The following is a 20,432-nucleotide window of genomic DNA, read 5'->3' as shown; positions in this document are numbered from 1 at the left end:
TGCATGCATGTTTTTAACTGGTGAATATCACCATATTCACACTCGCCTGTCTTTTATGTCCTTTTAAAAGTCTGCTGTCTGTCTTTTTAAAATGTTAACTGTTGTGCTGTCTTCCAAACAGGGTTGGTTGGATTGATGTTTGACATTAATGTTTCTGGTTTCTGTTACCTCCACCCCCTACAACAGGTTAGACGACAGCACTTTGTTGCGCTGGCACGATGAGCTCGAATGAGAATGACGCGGGAGCCATCAACAAACCTGCAGGCAACGCCTTTGGCTGTGTCCCCCTGGCCAGGTCTGACACGACAAATGCTGTCCCTGTGACTGCAGAGAGGAGTAGGGGGGTGGCCTACTCGCCCTCACCAAACAAAACCGGAGCTGCCGGCATGCCACAGATGATCTGCAGCATCGTAGACGAGACCCCGCCCTGGAACAGAACCTCGTTCCTCTACAGCTCCTTCTGCACTTCGTTCCAGGGCTCTCCCCTGGGCACCAGTCGGCTGTCCCTCACACCCAGCCTGCGGCGCCTCTGTCTGGACGGCAGCCCGGCGGCGTCCCTGGGGATCACCGCGGAGCACCAGAGTCTCCTCGCTCAGGCCACCTCCTTCCTGGACAACGAGAGCCCGCCGTGGGACAGCGTCTTGGACGAGTCCCTCAGCATGATGCCAGCGAACCTCACGGTGGGAACGGAGAGTTGCACCAGCGGCGGCACGGTGGCGGGCAGCGCATCGCCCTTGCCAGATGTTGTGACCTCAGCTCCTCAGGACGCCACTGTGGACATGGAGGATGAAGGCAGCAGTCTGACCGATGACACGGCTCCTGAGGTGTCGGCTGCTGGGAAGTCCAGCACTATACACAGCGCATGCAACGACACAACGTCGTCCACCATTCAAGACCGAACCGCCACGCCCATGAACAGTACCATGGAGCTGCCAGGTGGGGGCAGCACTACTGCTGCAGCTGGGGTGACAAGTGACATCATCGCATCACCTGCCAAAGTCATGAACGGCACCGTGGATCTGCAGAGCTCGTCGTCATCAAGCGGCGAGGTCAATCAAACTGTTGATGTGTCCAGTCACAATGTCTCGGCAAACGTCACTGCTACGCTTTCCTACATCGCCACACCTGCTAATGAAGGAAATAGGACTATGGAGATGGTACAGCAGGACAGCCTGACCATCAACACCGTTAATGCGCTTTCTAATGTTGCCTCATCTGGTGGCCAGTTGAACAGTACCGTGGAGGTGGCAAGCTGTAATGTAAGCACAAGGGAGCAGATGAACACAACCGGCCCGGCGGCAGCTGCATTACAAATCATGGAGAACACGCAAGACTTGCAGGACAACCCCCGGAGTAGCACGCCAGATGTTTCTACTAAACTCGGAACAGAAGTCAACCCGCCCATGCCGGTGGCAAACGGCACACTGAACTTAACCCACGAGTGCAGCTCAACTGGGGCTGCGTTACAGAACATGGACAACACTGTGGATCTGCAGACCACCCCCCGCAGTAGCACGCCTACCTTACAGAATAACACTATGGATCTGCAGAACAACCCCCACAGTAGCACGACTTCCTCACAGAATAACACTTTGGAGCTGCAGAGCACCAGCAACGAGTCGTCTGGTGGCTCTACAACCATTGAAACGTCTGTGCCCAACGGTACCATGAACTTGACCCAGTCCAGCGCAACCGTGGCTGTGGTGCAGAAGCTGGACAGCACTGTCGACCTAGAGAACAGCAGTTCGTCTTCACAGATCACAGCTCAGCACAGCACAGCTTCCCACAGCACGGCTCACCTGTCATCTTGTGGCTCCACGACGATTGAAGCGGCCAGCAGGCCCAATTCCATTGTGAATGACACAGTGAGTTCAACACACGGCCGCGGCAGCATGGAAGACACAGTAGATCTGCCCAACATTACCCACAGCAGCAGCAGCAGCAGCACACCTAGTGTTTCTGCTAGGGGTGGAACAGCAGGAGTCAACTTGTCCATCTCTGTGGCTAACGGCACAGTGAACTTGACTCCGGCTGTGGCACAGAAGATGGACAACACAGTAGATCTACACGGCACACCTGCTGTTTCTGCAAGGCTAGGAGCAGCAGCAGCAGCAGCAGTCGGCTTGCCCACTCCTGTAGCTAACACCACAGGGAACTTGACTTACGACTCCAGTTCAACTCCGGCTGTGGTACGGAAGATGGACAACACAGTAGATCTACACGGCACACCTGGTGTCTCTGCAAGACTTGGAGCAGCAGCAGCAGCAGTCAGCTTGCCCACTCCTGTGGCTAACGGCACAGTGAACTTGACCTGCAACTCCAGTTCAACTCCGGTTGTGGCAGGGGAGATGGACAACACGGTAGATCTACACGGCACACTTGCTGTTTCTGTAAGGAGTGGAACAGCAGCAGTCAGCTTTCCCAGTCCAGCGGCTAACGGCACAGTGAACTTGACTTACGACCCCAGTTCAACTCCGGCTGTGGCAGTGGCAGAGAAGATGGACCACCAGGTCAACCTACACAACGCCACTACTGATGGGCCATCGGGTCATCATCAGCCTCACCATGTGGACAACAAGGGGGTCTCAGATGGTGCCCCCACCGTCGCCGCCGAGGGTGACTCAGAGCTGAACTCCACTGCGGACAGCGTGGTTGTCGGTTGTCGCCTGTCCGGACAGTTCTCACTGGACCACTCGCTGGAGATGCAAGCATTTCCACCCGTGACCTCCACTCCCATGGTGACGGACCGGAAGTTCAGCTTCGAACCCGCTCTGAAGGTGCCGAAAATGGCTGCTCTCCAAGGCACGGGCCTCCCTAGTCTTTTCAAAGCAGGCCCGTCATCGTCCACAACTGTGGTGGTGCCACCTCCGCCACAGGGGTCTGCTGCCGCCGCCGCCAAGACGTCAGGACTTCCCACCATCTCTCGCAGGAACATTGCCAAGCCTCCAGGCAGGGCCGGGGTGTCAGGGATTGGGACAGCAGCCAACGTGACTGTGGAGGTGAGCACAGATGATGATTTTTGTTTGTTTATTTTTGTTTGTATGTACAGTACAGGCCAAAAGTGTGGACTCGCCTTCTCATTTATGCATTCTCTTTATTTTCGTGGATTTTCATTGTGTATTTTCATGCAGGGCATCAAAACTGTGCTTGAACACATGGAGAATTACGTGCTTACCAAAAAATATCATTCTAGCTGTTGTCCAGCAATGTCAGCTGTCTATACACCTGACGTCAACACGGCACAACTGATGGCCCCAGACATTTCAATAAGCTTATTTTTGTCTATTTTCAAATAAAAATGCCCAGTCAGTCATGCCAATCCTTATTGCATATGAAAGTCCTCCAATAACTCACTAGAATTTTAGGACTAAAATTGAGACCTAAAATCTAGTTTTAAACACTTGCCAATACAAGATTTTTTACAGACATTTTTTTTAGCCAGTTACTTGGAGAGGTCAAACCTGTGAGGGAATCTGTGGCTGGGTTTGTCACTTTTACTTTTACTTTTTGTATCACTGTTTCACCTAGATACGAGCTATGTTGACCAAGTGACCCATTATCAGATCAAGAAAATCTCTCTTGTATTGTTTGTATAAGTTAAAATTGACTCGACAGACTGGGTATTTTTACTTGAAAATAGACAGAAAAATAAGCTTGTTGAAACATGTGGGGCCCTCAGTTTTGCTGTGTTGACGTTGGCATTTTTTAAAATATTTTTTTAATAATTGTTTTTATTTTTCATATATTTTCATTTTTTTTCTTACGCATTTAATTATACATGTGTTCATTCACAGTTTTGATGCCCTTCCTGAAAATGCATTAAGTTCTGTAAATAGCCACAAAAATAAAGAGAATTAATTAAATGAGAAGGTCCACACTTTTGGCCTGTACTGTATGTATTTATTTATTTATTTAGCAATGGAATCTCAGGGGACAGGGGCTGTAGGATTATTTTTAGTAGAGATGCTTTCATTTCATTGATTTTAACAGCAAATCATATTGTAATATCCTTTTGCAAAACTACAAAGACTTTTCTAGCTAAACTTTTCAACACCGTTCACTGGAAGTGGTTGCTAAGAAGCTGTTCACAGACAGGTATTTTTGAAAATGCATCCGTTCTGGCCTCTCGTTTACACGTACGACATTTAGAAATCTCCTTTTAAAACTATGCCTAACTAAAATGTCCTCTTTAGCAGGCTAAAACGCACCTGTCACAGTGGCGCTATTGTCATATGCACATGCCTTATTTATATGTAAATGGATAGAAGAAATAAGCTTATCTGCATTAAAAAATATCCACAATAAGTGTAAACAGCGCCTGAGTATGACAGGGTACAATGATGTCAGCATATGTGGTTTATTTGAGGTGATGGTTTGGTAAGTTATTTTGTAGCTTGTGGTTTCCATCGATTTTACCCCATATGCAAACCTAGTGAAAGGGAACAGTACTCAGAAAAAGATGATTAATGCCTCTTTTCCACTGCCGGTTTTCTGGTAGGCCTAGAGCGCAACTCGGCCGCCACTTTTTGCTTTTTGAACAGGCACGAGCTGTAGGCCTACGAGAAAAGCGCCAGTGGAAAAGAGGCATAAGTGATGCGACTAATCAAATCTGTTGCTCTCTTTCTCGCTCTCGCTCTCTCTCTCTCTCTCTCTCTCTCTCTCTCTCTCTCTCTCTATCTCTCTCTCTCTCTCTCTCTCTCTCTCTCTCTCTCTCTCTCTCTCTCTCTCTCTCTCTCTCTCTGTGTCTCTCCCAGGTCCCTGCAGGACCATCTGGTCTTCAAAGGCCATCTACGAGGCTCCCCCTCGGTAATATTTCATTCTGAACTTAACTGTTATATTTTTCATGTTTTTAGTTCTGAGTTTGTAACTGCACCAGGGACTGTAACCAATACCCTGTGCCTGTCTACATAATCAAGTTGCTTTGGATAAGTGTCAGCTAATTGTAATCTAAAGGGCAATTTACTGCTGATTTATAATTTGGCATCCCTTTTAAAAAGGTTTCCTGTAACTGGATACTGTACTGTATCTTTATGTACATTTCAATGTCATGCATTTGCCCATGTGTGCTTGCCTGTGAATGAGCATTATCCTTAAACTGTATGTACCATACTTTTCTGTGTGCAGCAGGCATGAAGGGGTCGCTGCGCAATGCTGCCTCTGCCATCTCCTCTGCTCACCCAGAGACTGCTCAACAGAGACGCCTCAGCCTGGCTCCACTCGCAGCCCTGGCCAGGGGCAAGAAGAGGCCCAACGGTATTGCTTCTCTTTCCCCTTTTAGAAAATATGTCCTGTCAGGGCAATAATTTGCAGTTGCAAATTATCCTAGATATACTCTCTGGCGAAATACATCAAATGGCAACATTCAAGTTTTTTTGTATGTGGTCCCTATTAAAAGTAGCAATGTTATAGACAATAGAATAGAATATCTTTTTGGTCATTTTAACAAGTGCAACAAAACTGAGCATTCCTTGTTGACGTACAAAAAAATAATTACAATTAAAAAAATAAAAAGAGAGAAATGAGGCATCCCAGTGGAAAAAAAAATATTGGACCAAATTTCACATCTGAATTTCTCCATTATCTTCTCGATACCGGGCACACTTGGTTTTCGAAATGTGAAACTAAACCAATTGGAGAACTGATTGAAAGGATGCAGAAAATCCCCAGAAGTGCTCTATGCCGTTTCACATGGAACAAGCTATTGGAATAATAGACCAAGCTAATGCTTTGTTTAAAAGTGCTATTGTTGAACGTGGTTCATCTTTTTGATGACCTTTTAAATCCGTTACTGGCACTGTATAAGCTCATTACGTCACCAGAGGATCACCTGGTTCCCCAGAAAAACAGGAAATGGTGAATATTTGCTACCAAGGTGACTACTGTGCTGAGGCATATTTCCAATACTAATCCAGCTCAGTTAGCCCTGAGTGCATTGTAAACATTTTAATACAATAGACTTGCAGGTTTATCCCTCAGTCACAACAAAGCCACAGACGTCTTCTATTACAAGAGTTACCACTTGCTCAGAGTTGAGGTAGCGAGATGAGAAGGGCCTCCGCACACTGGTACACGGACAAAGTGCGGAGCGCTGCTCTGCCAACGTTCTATTCCACTGTTTTCAGTACAACCCTGCACACAGGTGCCGATGTCCCCGGATGTCCGCTGCCAGTTATGGCCGAGTTCTATTTTGTCTGAGCCACCCATTGATTGTCCATGCTCTGCTGTGATGAAATTGACCATTCATTGTTTACAGCACGTCTGCGGCAGTATGTAGGGGCAGGGTTCACGTTAGCCGACTGTGGCCGGACATTGGCCGTTTGCATGCATGAATGACTGGCAAAATAAAATGTGACCGGACAAAATGTCAGACAAAAATGACTACAATTAGTCAGTAAATAATATTAGCTCATTTTCAATAGGCCTACTAAAAGTTACAAAACACCAGTAGGCCTAATATGAAACTGAACAGAGCTGAAAATATTTGTGAATAGCCTATGTGAATGAACTTGTTATAAACAGAACGCAATATTGCTTGCGCTCTCGTCCCCACCGCCGTTGTCCCCAAGTTATGCTTCCCAATAATCACTTGACTCCCGCTGGCTGCTGTGCTGTCGAGGAACAATTCTGTTTTTTGTATTTTTACCAATATATCAGTGAACACAACAAAGGGCATTGCATTTGCAGAACCGTTTCATGCCCAATTGCAAAGTCAAGCCACTGTTTGGAACTCAATGGCATGCACAGCATCGCAGCATCAGTGCTGGATCTCCAAGTAGGCTACAGAGGGTCAAGTTAAATATTCCAGAGAACGATGGAGTCACGAGAAGTCCCAGTGAAGGTGCATGCAGGGCTTTATAACTGTTCATCACCAGCCAATAAACGTGTAGCCCATATATAGAGCGTCGTACGGAACGTGTCAATTCCATTACTTTCGAGAGCACTGGAACACAACGCAATACAGTTCAAATTTCAATAGCGTCGATACCGTTACTGCACTACCATTACAGACTTCACCTCGTTAACAAATTTGAGTAGGGTAAGAATGCTAGCGTGAATACTGTGTCGGGGTAACCTAATTAATCGATAGTGCTCCGCAGTGCTGTCGGAACCGGTGTGCGAAGGCCCTAACCCTGCTTTTTAGAAGCTGCCATTGAGGTGTGTGTGTGTTCGTGTGTGTGTGTGTGTGTGTGTGTGTGTGTGTGTGTGTGTGTGTGTGTGTGTGTGTGTGTGTGCGTATGTGTGTGTGTGTGTGTGTGTTCGTGTGTGTGTTAACCTGCAGAGGGAGCTGGTGAGGGATCCAGCAAAGACACCACAGCTGCCGCTGGCCCCATGCCGCCACCCCGCGCCTCCACAGGCCTGAAGAGGCCCATGGCCGAGGCCAGAGAGGGACCGGCCAAGAGGCCCAAAGAAGGTATAGTAGGACTCAAACAGCTCTCAGGACAAGGGGAATGGTTGCCTGGAGGGTGGGTTTTAACCCATTGTATTGAACCAAAATCTGCTGCACCATCCATATCCAGAATCCAATGAACAAACAATGATATGGATACTACTGGGCTGTATCACCCAAAATGTTCACTAAGATTTGAATTTCAGATGGGTATACTATAAAGGCCTATATTATAAACTTTTACTCGGGTAGTGGTTAACTGGATTCTGGATTCTTCATTTTTGTTTCAGAGATGGTTTTCTACTAAAAGTTGTCTACTCCTGGGTGAATCGCACTTTACCATTATTAAATGCAAAAAAAAATCACAGACATGACTTCACATAGACCTAGACTTCTCTGACTTTATCACTGTTATTGTTGTTGTTAGTAGAGCGTGCACAGGCTCTCGCCAAAGACTCAGCACCCACTGGTAAACCTCCTGCAAGAACTTCTTTTGCACCTCCTGCAAGAACTCCCGCTGCACCTCCTGCCAGAACAAATACCGTCAAACTGGCCGCACCTTCTGCACCTTCTTCCAGACCTCTCAGAGCATCCACATCAAGAACTCAGTCTCTGTCAACAGCACAGCCGAAACCAAGCCTTGGTATGTCCCTATATGCATCCATGCGACTTTTTATTTATCGTGTTGTACAGTGAGTCCAATAAGTATTTGATCCCTTGCTGATTTTGTTGGTTTGCCTACTAACAAAGACATGATCAGTCAATAAATGTTATGATAATATGTATTATAATATGGAGAGACAGAATATCAAAAAGAAAATCCAGAAATTAACTTAAGAGAATATATATTAATTTATTTCCATTTCATCGAGCAAAATAAGTATTTGATCCCCTGCCAACTGATTACAGTTCCGGGCCCACAGACCAGATGGGCACTTCCGATCAACTTGTCATCTGAATGAAAGACACCTGTACATACTAACATGCATAAAAGACACATTTAATCAGCAGAATCAGTCCATAGTATGAGTGAATCAGTCACACTCCAACCTCACCATCATGGGAAAGACCAAAGAGCGGTCAAATGATATCAGGGACACGATTTTAGACCTGAACAAAGATTAAATGGGCTGCAAAGCCACAAGAAAGAGACTGGGTATTAATGACCCAGCTGTTGATGCATTTCTTCTGAAATATGTGGAATACGAAATGACTATCCATCAGCCTGTCTGGGGTTCTATACAAGATTTGACCTTTTGTAGGGATTTGATAACCATGAGAACAGAAAGAAAGCACCCTAGACCTGTACGGGATGAACTAGGCAATGATATCAAAGCTACTGGGACCAAAATCACTGAGAAAACTACTGGTAGCACACATGGTAACTCTACTATAGAAGGAACCTGTGCAGTCCCACCTGAGGTTTGCCAACGGACATCAGACTGGTTTAGGATATGATAAGGAGGTGCTGTAGTCAGATAAAACCAAAATCAAGCTGTTTGGCATTAACACAGTGTACTGCTGTCTATGATCCCAAGAACACCCTCCTCACCATCATGCATGAAAGTGGTATCATTATGGTTTGAGGGTGTTTGTCTGGCCAAGGCACAGGACAACTTCACATCGTCAACGAATGGATGGAGGAAGACATGTAATGTGCAATCCTGAGTGCAAACGTCCTTCCCTCCACCACTACACTGAAGGGTGGGCCATTTTTGGATCTCCCAACATGACAATAATACACAACATACAGTCAAAGCAACGAAGGAGTGGCTCAATAAGAAGCATATTAAAGTCGTGAAGTGGCCTAGACAGTCTCCAAATATTAACCCTATAGTAATTCTATGGAGAGAACTGAACCTCCCATTTGCCAAGCTACAGCCACAAACTATTAATGTTTTGGAGATAATCAGTAAAGAAAAATGGGCAAAAATATTTTCTACTATATGCACAAACATTGTCATCAACTAAAAGAAGCATCTGACCTCAGTGCTAAACAACTAGGGCTTTGCCACAAAGCACTTTATCTTCTTTAGCTAGAGGGGTCAAATACTTATTAGCCTAAATTAAATACAAATAAATTAAAATATATTATTTTAAGTTATTTTCTGGAATTTTTTTTTGATATTCTGTCTCTCCATGTTTGAATACATATTATCATAAATTTATAGACTGATCATGTGTTTATTAGTGGGCAAACGGGCAAAATCAGCAAGGGATCAAATACATATTGGACTCACTGTATGTTGGTTGTCCGTTCATTGGTTTAATTTTTAGGATGTTAGATGTTCTTTGCATCAACTCGTCTACTTGAGTTATTAACACATTATCACTCTCCAGTTTTCTAAAATAATAAAGTAATAGTTAAGTTAGTATTACCTCAAGGGATTCATGATGAGCACAGAGTAACATGTTTGTCTGGAACTGCATTACACTGTTTTTGTGTTTTGTCACTACCTCCCAATCGTCTCATTTTATTTTTTCTTTCCGCACCACAGGACTAGCATCCAGGCTTAGGTCGAGTTTTTCCAGAAAGCGGGATTCTGGTAAGGCTCAAGTTGTTCTGTACCATGGCATCATGGGTGCATTTGAATGGATTTGAAGTTCTCTTTACCTGCCTACCAATGACCCAATGTTGTCATCTTGTGTGCCTGTCTGTCTGTCTGGGTCTGGGTCTGTCTGAGATAGATCATTGGGATGTAGCGTTAAAGGTGCCTATGACAGAGGAATAGCTGTGTAAAGGAGGAGTGTTGAATGTGTCATGTGCTAACTTGTGCATCCTAGTTAGTGCTAACTTGTGCATCCTTGTGTGTCCTGGTTAGTGCTAACTTGTGCATCCTTGTGTGTCCTGGTTAGTGCTTCCTGCGGTGCCTGAGGACCCGACGTCAGCCACATACATCCAGCACTCCACTCTATCAGCCTCTCATGTGGGCCCTGCCAACCTCACACAGTCCAGCACAACCTCTGCCGAGTGCACAATAGCAGAGTCTGGTACGTGATTAAGAGTTTTCTCATTATAGTTTTGTCTTTTCACTGGTAAGTGCTTAGATCAGGGGTGGCAACCGTTTTCATTCGAGGGGCCACTTCGAATTGTATGAAGTCCTCCAAAGGCTGTACTATGAACACTAACTAGGATCCCAACACCCCCACCTCCCACCGCACTTTAGACCTATTTTGAAGGCAGCCACCTTTACAACAGACCCCACCTGCACTAGATCCCCTAATTGTATTTCAAATGTCAAGATCCCACTTGGTTTGTCACTGGAGCTTTGTCTTGTGATTGTGATATGGATTGTGATCGGTATATTATTACCACACTGGGAAGTTAGTTAAGTTCCGTAAAGTTTAAAAATTGTTTCAATACTTTGTGGACATTCCCATTCATATTTGTCGAAAATATTTTTGAAATGAATAATAACCTATTTCAAGTTGTGTTTCTGACATTCCTGAGCTACCTTTTCTGTTTCATGTATTTATTCCTTCAATTTGTATCTGTTCCAGAATGCAAGAACTGTAAGAGATTAAAGGAGATTATACAACAGCTCCAGGAACAGCTGAATAAAAGGTTTGTGGGCCATCTTGGCTTTTTTCATCTCTGAAATAAGATTTTCACAGCACTTATTTGAAAACACAGTTAAGCTTACAGTTCATATGTCTGCAGTGTAGACTTCAAACCTGCGAATGTGGTCGCATCGGGTCAGAACTGTGCTATATACAGAAGTATACAAAAGATGCACTGACTTTACTGGCCTTAAAGAAGTAGTCCACCCTTTTTCAAATTTCACATATTTGCAGTTTTTCCAAATGTTACACATGAAATGTGCATATCATTTTCTTCTCTGTGTTCAGCTCCTAGATTGACATTAACATAGCTTAGCACAATCACTGGAAGTAAGATAAATGGTACCATTAGCATTAAGCCACATGTGATCACTGGACGGAGTTAAATAGCCGTTTTGCACTCTGGTGAATTTTACATTATTTTGAAGTGTTTGTAAGTGCATTTGATGATGATGTTATATTATTTATTTGATGATGTTTTATTATTTGCTAAACTAGGCACATAGAGGAAAAAAAGCGTTTATTCTCATATTTCACCAGGGCTTAACTAAAAATAAGTAATTTCTTGAGATAAGGTGGCCTGTTCTTTAATCTGCACTGTTGAAACTGTTTCTGGCATGTAGACTCACCACTAACGATGATGGAGGTATGGAGTTGTGAGGCATTGGTGGAAGTGCTGTAGATCAGATTGACTGCAACCGATTGACTTACTGAATAGATGTATTGAAGGAAGAGGCATGGAACCTTTTAAAATAGGAACTCCCAGGCTGGATTACATTTATGAAAGTTTTAATTGGTCGCTTCACTGGCTCCAACTACATTTCACCACTAGAGGGCAGAACTGAACCATTCATCCATCTCCCAGGCCCAGAAGAGGGATAACTGCTTAATTGTGAGGTCTGTGAGAGTGTCAGTATGTAATATTCCAGGGTATTTATGTACCACTATGCACGGATGCATTGTGGTAGACCGCTCCAGCTCTTCCATCTCCCTTTCCATTTTCGAGGAGGTTGGCTGCAACAAAAGTAAATCCTTATGTAGAGGTCTTATTGTATTTTTTGTAATTGTATGCCAGACCAGATGCTAATAGTATTGAATTGTATTAGGGCATTTTAAAAATCAATTCTATAGGATATGGGCAGCCAGGGCCATTTTAAAGTTAGATTTCTTGCAACTGTGGTCTTCAATCTCGAATCCCACCTGACCTCTCCCTAAACCTCAAATCCATTACTGAAGTGCCCTTGAGCAAGGCACCTAACCCCACATTACTCCAGGGACTGTAACCATTATCCTGAAAAACAATAACCAAGTTGCTTTGAATCAAAACGTGAACTAAGTTTACTGAAATGTAATGTAAAGACGAGTTTTGATAAATCTGTAGCTTTTCAAGGGACTGTTTCAGGAGAACTACTAAAAGCATTGTGTTAGTTCAATCTATTTGAGACAAATGCATGGATGTTTGTCAGCGTCCTGCAGAAGTGACAAAGGGAAGGACTTTGTATTGAAAATGTGCCTATGGTTTTTTTCCCCTTCTTTTTAATTATTATTATTATTATATGTAACCCAAAACTTAATTCAGAGTCGAGGACCACACCTTAGCCCTGACTTATTGGTGTAGGTTTCCCAGGCTAGAGTACAGGGCCTCTCATTTACCTTCAAGGCCAATAATGTTAGTACAACTTGGGATTTGATTGCGCCTCCATGTTATGTTATTATATTATATTATACTTTCAATGGGGGTTGGCTGACTCATTACACTTTGAAAATTACATTACTTTACATTACAGAGTGTGTTTTTTTTTTCCCCGGGATGCATATACAATATATACAGCTCTGGGAAAAAATTACAGATGACTTCAAAACATTTTTGCTTTGTTCTATAAACTACTGTCATTTCCTCCGAATATCAATTGGAAATATTCTCATTTAGATTATTTGTTTACAGAAAATGTCAAATCTGTAAACATAGCATCTTTTGTGTTGTTTTGACCATTTTTCCTTTTCAGCAACAATGCTCCAAATCACTATATTTTCATTTGAAATTCGGAGGAAATTTTGTCTGTACTTTATAGAATGAGAAAAATATAACATTTATTCCAACTTATACCTGTACGTACTAAAATCAGAAAGACTGAAGAGTTTCTTCAGTCTAATTTTTTCCAGAACTGTATATTCTAATCCTGGGCCCCCTTGAGGTGTTGCGGCCTCAGGCCCACGTTTGCACCACGAGCTGAAATTCAACTCACATGACTGAATTTACACCGGAGCGTCTCATTTCCTCCATGCTGTCCTGCTGCCTCTTACGGTCAGCATTATGCAAACATGTTGATTTCATAATGAACCTAAAGTCTTTGGCCCCATCTTGAATTGTACCTTTTGAGAGATTACCCAAAGCAGGAATGCTGTGTTTCAGATTTGTTACAGTTACTTTGATGGTATGCGTCCTGACGTTTTAATTGTGGTAGGTCTTGTGCTCAACATTTTTATTGGATGAATTTCTAGCTGCAGATGAGTGAAGGCCACAGTTTATATTGCAAGCTCTTGCAGTGCTCAACACAAGCACACAGTATCCCTGAAAGCAGAGAGACCTAATAAAATTAGCTTCCCATATAGCAGAAGGGACATGCTGCCCTGCCTCTGCTGAAATCTCATCACCCCGCCCCATACTGACAGCTCAGCTACACGTATATAGTACATTATTTGCCTACGCAACTGAATCCTCTTTTCTGATTGGCTGATGGGGTTGCAACTAATTCCCTATAACCTGTCAGGCGTCAAACGTGCGACTAAGTTAGGCGTTAGTTCTATCGCATTTGGTTGTCAAGCCAAGAGCCAGTCGTCAGTTCTATCGCATTTGGTTGTCAAGTCAGTCGCCCTAAAAGTTCTAGGCCTACAACATGCATCCGATAGAGGTGCGCCTGACTTGCGTGCACACTAAATTATTCTGCAGTTGGCATAATTCATAGGTTACAATTTTACAGATAGCAATAGATGAAAAAAATACCCTGTACCAAAATTTTAAGCACCTGCCTCGCCATTAATTTGTATCGAAACGAGTCACCTCGTCACCTGCTCCACTACCATGGTTTTTAAAATGTAGGCCATTTCCCGCCGCCTTCCCTTTGTTATTGATCCGAAAACATCCTTTTTTTAATTGGTCTCTCTCTCTCTCTCTCTCTCTCTCTCTCTCTCTCTCTCTCTCTCTCTCTCTCTCTCTCTCTCTCTCTCTCTCATGCACAAAGTTGACAGATAGCCAGTGATGATCAGCAGGGGGAAATAGACGCGTGATGCGACATATGTCAATTCAGCATGTAGAATTCCATCCTGCCGTGGTATAGGGCCAAAGGAAAATTGAATAATCACAGTGTCGGCAGGCTACCAAACGAAGATTCTAGGCGCGTCAAGTTGGACGCCCGCACCAGAGTTCTCAACGGGTCGGGTCAGCCCGACAAACCCGACGGGCCCCTTGAGTTCGGGCCGGGTTCGGGTCGAAAATATAAGCATATGGGTCGGTTCGGTCCGCGGGCTCAATCTTTTCCGCCCAGTGAAAAACAAAAAATTAATCAGTTCTGCTGTTTACCGTGAATCATGGCGAATTTCCCCTTGCAGGGTCAGTAAAGCTAGACCTATCTATCTAAATATATGTAGGCCTGCTTAACGAAGGTCTGGCAGGCTGCTGCATGCAACGTTGCGCGCAGTGCTTAATTTGTAAATCACAAGGTACCGGAACGCAAAACAAACATGACATCACAGCGATGATGAGTTGGACAGAGGTCCCGGAACGCACAGAAAAACTACATTGGCTACAATTACGCAAACGAATAAAAACGGGAAAAAAAAACTCTTAGATGCAATTTTAAGGATATTGAGTCCCATGTCAGCTCATGGAACCATACTTTTGTCTCTTAATACAAGGGACGGTTGGCAATGGCTATTTTAAACAACAGCCATAGTAGCCTATTAAATGCTGTAATGACAACAACCAATATTTTTAGTTTGATCGCTAACTTTATGCTTAGTAGTCTCAGCAAATGCAGTGCATGGAAATTATGTTTTCCCCATGAGGTGAAACGAAACCGAAGCGGTCTTCTACTACATATGGAAAGGACAGTGGCTTTCCAATTAGGCTATCCTTTCCCCGTATTCACACAACGTTGGCATATGCGTATTAAACGTTAAATCCACGCTTTGTTGGCGACTTTGTTGCATATAATTTGGCTAATCCGTATGTGCTGTTGCGATATGCCACTTCACTATTTAAATGGCTCGTGCACTGATGATAAGCGAGCGGCAGCGAAGACGGCGATTTTTCCGGTAGACTTGGCTTTTCACACTGACTGTCTGCTCGCGCTGCGGTCTGGTTGAAAATCCCCCCAGCCAATGTTTTATTTGGAGCGTGTAGGCCCTGTTTGAATGAAATATCACCTTGTCTTTGCTGTTTTCGTGCTCAAATTGACTTGTAAGCAACTGTCGGGTCTTGGGAGGGAAGGAAACGCGCGCACACACATGCGGAGCGCTCGCCAGCCGAGGAAGATCTCATCCTCTCACCTAGACCAGTGTTTCCCAACCAGGGGTACGTGTACCACTAGGGGTACGCGAGCACACTGCAGGGGGTACTTGGAAAATGTTTATTATTGTAACAAATGAATGGAGAAGTCATATTAGGACAGAGAAAGCGATATAGAACATAAATTAGGGGGTACTCATGGCACAACTAAGATGCTTAGGGGGTACGTAAGACAAAAAAGGTTGGGAAACACTCACCTAGGCTATCTGTCTTTTTTGCTACATGGCTGATCAATGCACCAACCGTAGCCCAGGTGCCACTAGAAATTAGTATGTCCAAAACCTTGTGTGCCGACCAAAATTTGATGAAACTTTTAAACAATGTTTGGCGCAGCCAGGCTTTCCTTCTCATCTGCGCATATGAACAAACAACGAGGGAGGTGCAGCTTCACAGAGCCTACATTTAATCAGATACTCTGGAAATGTAGTAAGCCTACATTTAGAAGTCAAAACAAAATATTGGATAGATTGTTGTTGCCGTGAAGCATGAGGCGGTTATTGAAATCGCGCTGTGGATGATTCTGCTTAAATAGCAAGAACGTAAGTTTCCCCATTTCAGAATTGTGTTTATTGTGGAAAATATCTTTTCACTAGGTTTTTAAGTGGGTTATGCAATTTACTGCACATAAGTGCCCTTAAAGACCCACCGCAACCCATCATTCTCCATAGGATAACGTGGGGAAACTCGACCCCCGACTTGGGGCCTCGGACCGGTTCGGTTAGATAATTCCAAGTGATGTGTCGGGTAACATCGGGCTCGGGCTTTAAAAGCCACGGGCCGGGTAGGGTTGACATTTTCAGGCCCGTTGAGAACTCTAGTCCGCACAGCAACATTCTATCTTGATAGAACATGGTTCCTACAACTTTACAGACAATAATGGATTAAAAAACGCTGCTCGCGTCGCCAAAGTTCGAATCCGCCCCCCCGCCATTAATTTCGTATAACCGGTCACCTCGTCGGCCGTTATCCCTTACATATCTAGACACGTTACCAAGCACGCGTTGGCATCTTGTGGAGATCAGGGTTATCCGTGTGTACACTCAACCACAGGACTTGAGCAGTTGGCACACCACTCAAAGTGGGGTCTTCATGGAAGACTGGATCACATTTAAAAGTGTAATTCAGAGTTTCTGAATTATAATGGCATGACCTTGTGTAACAACTCATCACTAAATACTTGTATATGTGGTAACTGATTTTCATACAATAGCCTATGTAATTATGCCTTGATGACTAAATGACCCTTGGCCTTGCGTTACTTACTCATGCAGTTGGACAAAGGCACGGTCTAGTACATCTCAGTCACATGTCGCTAGACACATACTCACATTTTGTCCCATTCAAACCTCCGCAGACATCCCCATTGATGCGCAGAGAATCGGCCCCATGGGAATATTTCTTTTAGCTGACCGGTCAGGATCTGGTCCAAGATGAAGCGATCAAGACTGACATTTAGGGAACCAGTCTTTACACCACTATGCACACATGCCCCAGCCATGGTGAAGGGGGAAGCAGCAATTAACATTTATCTATTTTAATCTGTTCATTTTTGTGAGGTGTGTGTCTGTCTGTCCAACATGATCTCCAAAAATTCCGTTCTCCTAGAGACGGATGTTAAGGGCACAAAATCCGTGTCCAGGAGCACGGATTTTGCCAAAATTCTGTGCTCCTGGACACGGAATTGTTTTCCGTGCTCCTGGACACGGAATTGTTTTCCGTGATGGACACAGAGAAGTGCTCTCTCTATAGGCTACTCCCATAGCTCTATGTTTCCACAGTCTTGTGTTTTCTCAGGAATTTCAAATATTTGTTCTAAAAAAAATGTCCTGCTGACAGGTTAGGGTTAGGGATTGTTTTTTTTTTCTTTCATTCATTATGAATTTGATAGCCTATCAACCAACTGGAAAAGGTATTTCTCAAAAATATGTCTTTAATGACAGGTTAGGGTTAGGGAATGTTTTGGTCAGGCACAACTTAAATTGCTATAGCATTATTTTGTTTAGGATTAACATTTAGTGTGTATTTTCTAATGATTTTCTAATATAGAAAGCACGTCCGTGTGCCCGTCACGGAAAACAATTCCGTGTCCAGGAGCACAGAATTTTGGCAAAATCTGTGCTACTGGACACGTATTTCGTGTACTTAACATCCGTGTCCAGGAGCACGGAATTTTTGGAGATCAGGCTGGTCTGTCTGTCCGTCTGTCCATCCTAATATTTTTGGGCATATAGACGGTACTTTTTTAAAATTCATATTAATGTTTTAAACAGAACAATGAAGAGATGTTTCCTAAATAAAGATACTATATCAATATGGTGACACTGTCTTCACTACATTTTTCTTCAGAAACATTAATATTGCAATAGTATCAGAATATTGCCCAGTCCTTTTGTGTAAGCGTATTGTCAGATTATGGGCACATCCTTACGGACTGTGTCTGTCACAACTGCTCAAAAATGCACATTCCGGTTAACATACTGCAACAGTTAAATCGACAATATCTCATGGTCAACAGTAACACTTACCCAACACTACAGAAACTGAAATACTCTACACTTTCAAAAATTAAAACATATTTGGCCAAGTAGATGAGGACATGCTACTTGATATGGGTACAACACTCAAATGCATTATTAACGCAATCTGTTCAACAACAAAAAAACACTATTTAACATTTTATTTTTCTGTGGTCTCAATATTGCTATTGCAATATGCTATTGCATATTCTATATGATCCTAACATTGTGTTGTCTTAATATATTTTGTGTCTGTTGCTAAGTAGCCAGTATTATATCAGTCAATTATACCCTAAAGCGCACACAACCCCAGCAACCAGGAAATGACTAAATGTCTAAAGTTAGACGACAGCTAGGAAGACAACCCGAACAGACGAGTGCAGAGGGCTCCGTTAACAGGGCACAGATGCACGCACACACACGCATGCGCGCGCGCACACACACACACACACACACACACACACACACACACACACACACACACACACACACACACACACACACACACACACACACACACACACGACTATCCTTGTGAGGACCTACCATTAACTCCTAAAACAATCATTAACCTCTCAATAAAGACGTGGTTTTGCACTTTTACAATAGTTTTACCACTGACGACAACCACCGAGAAGAAGCATGGATAAGTTAGTGGGTTACAGCCACATTTTCTCAAGTGTTCCAATTTCACACAACCATACCATTACAAGTACACATGAACACGCACACACAAACCAACGACTGATTTAAAATATATATATAATTATTAATAGCGCATGGCTGTTTGGTGGACAAATTTAGACAGGGGTGTATTTCTGTGCGGCGTCTATGGCAGCGCAGTTTTCGGTGACCTTTGGCTCGGAGGGAGCCCGAGGCGAGAATCAGGTCACAGCCCCTTTGCCTGTGTTCCCATCGTCACCCGCCTCCCCTCCCCCCCCCATCCCTGACCCCTGATCCAGTGGCGGGATACTTCCTGTCCAGGAGCTGCTGCTGATTCCCAAAACGCACAACACAAACAAAAGTTTGTCGACCACAATCTCAACCTTGCCCCTTGTTCCTTTAAACATTCCCACTATGTTTTTTTGTGTGTCTTTTGTTGTGTGTCATTTTTTGCAATGATCGGTTAGCCTTGTTTCCAATTTCACTCTCCACTGCACCTTGTCTTCTCCTGTCTTTCATCTCTTGTTTGTCTCACTCTCTAGTTCATTCCCGATCACCATCTTAGTTCTTCAGTTCTGGGAGCAGCAATGATCAATGATGATTCAATGCTCCTCTTCTCTGTCCTTGTCTACTTCTTGTCTGCTCCTCTCACTCACTCACTCACACTCTCACTCACTCACTCACTCACTCACTCACTCACTCACTCACTCACTCACTCACTCACTCACTCACTCACTCACTCACTCACTCACTCACTCACTCACACACACACACACACACACACCTTCCCTCTAGCACTTCTCCTACTTGTTATCTCTCTTTGTCTCTCTCTTCGTCCTTAATGGTCCTTTCAGCTCATCGCCTGCCTCCCCCTCACACAGATGCTTCTGCCACTCACATTCACCATGCATGTTCACACACATACACAGCCATACATACTAATGCATGCTTACACATATACAGACATATAGAGTTACAAAAACATACACACACATAAACAGGTCATGTGATACTGTACTGGTGATACTATTCAACACGATAAACCCCAGCCTGCTTCTGTCTGCTTGTGCCAGAGCAGTAGCCTTCATTGGTCTCAAAAAAACACAGCTGCCAAGAACAATCATATCTTTCAAAAACAATCTGTTCCTCCCAGCTCACATTATAATCTGAAATATATGCACACTTTAAATGATTAAGTACAGTAGGTGTTTCCTAACAATGGTGATATTTCATAATGGGCTGTGCAATAGAACTTACTGACACTACTCTATTGTTTTGTTTCTCCACCTGTTGTCAAACTGACATCCATTCTGGTCCAGGCATTGCTGCCATCGCAAATCACGTGCAATTCTTTTAGCATGTTTGGCTGCATTTACTCAGTCTCTGTTGCAGGTCTTGTAGGGTAGGGTGTCTGTAATTTCTATTACACTTGAAATGAGTTGAATTGAACGCCTACTTAACAATGATGGGGATGCCCTGTATCATACTGTGGTTATGACTAAAAAGATTCAACTGGGTTCTGGCAACAAATGACATCTGAAAGGCGTGCAGGTTTTTTACAGTGGTAGTCAGAACCCTCCTGCACTTAAATCCATGGCATCTAATCCCACATCGCTCAGTGGTTACATGGCGCTATTCAGACATGGTGCCATTCAGACAGACATTGATGTTTATTGTCTGAATACCGGCACCTTTCCCACCGAAATCTGCTGTCTGTGGTTAGTGCTACATTTCTACA

General features: G+C 43.8%; 1 protein-coding gene across 4 annotated transcripts in view; it reads left to right on the top strand.

The window, feature by feature from the left end:
* The first annotated feature begins 188 nt into the window (after positions 1–188).
* si:ch211-126c2.4 (mucin-2) overlaps positions 189–20,432 on the top strand; it is a 62,398-nt gene continuing 42,154 nt past the window's right edge. The window contains exons 1-9 of one of the 4 annotated variants that reach the window (XM_063189664.1): positions 189–2,999; positions 4,755–4,806; positions 5,128–5,253; positions 7,280–7,411; positions 7,815–8,030; positions 9,886–9,933; positions 10,244–10,378; positions 10,889–10,952; positions 16,870–17,084. In XM_063189664.1, coding sequence (XP_063045734.1) covers positions 219–2,999; positions 4,755–4,806; positions 5,128–5,253; positions 7,280–7,411; positions 7,815–8,030; positions 9,886–9,933; positions 10,244–10,378; positions 10,889–10,952; positions 16,870–16,882 — 3,567 coding nt within the window. In that variant the 5' untranslated portion in view covers positions 189–218 and the 3' untranslated portion in view covers positions 16,883–17,084. Of the gene's footprint in view, positions 3,000–4,754; positions 4,807–5,124; positions 5,254–7,279; positions 7,412–7,814; positions 8,031–9,885; positions 9,934–10,243; positions 10,379–10,888; positions 10,953–16,869; positions 17,085–20,432 lie in introns of those variants that run through there. The other 3 variants (XM_063189663.1, XM_063189661.1, XM_063189662.1) reach the window with 3 other exon arrangements.

The sequence above is a fragment of the Engraulis encrasicolus genome, chromosome 23, assembly GCF_034702125.1.
Source record: "Engraulis encrasicolus isolate BLACKSEA-1 chromosome 23, IST_EnEncr_1.0, whole genome shotgun sequence".
NCBI classification, from domain to species: domain Eukaryota; kingdom Metazoa; phylum Chordata; class Actinopteri; order Clupeiformes; family Engraulidae; genus Engraulis; species Engraulis encrasicolus.
This window is presented reverse-complemented; position numbering and strand designations above follow the sequence as displayed.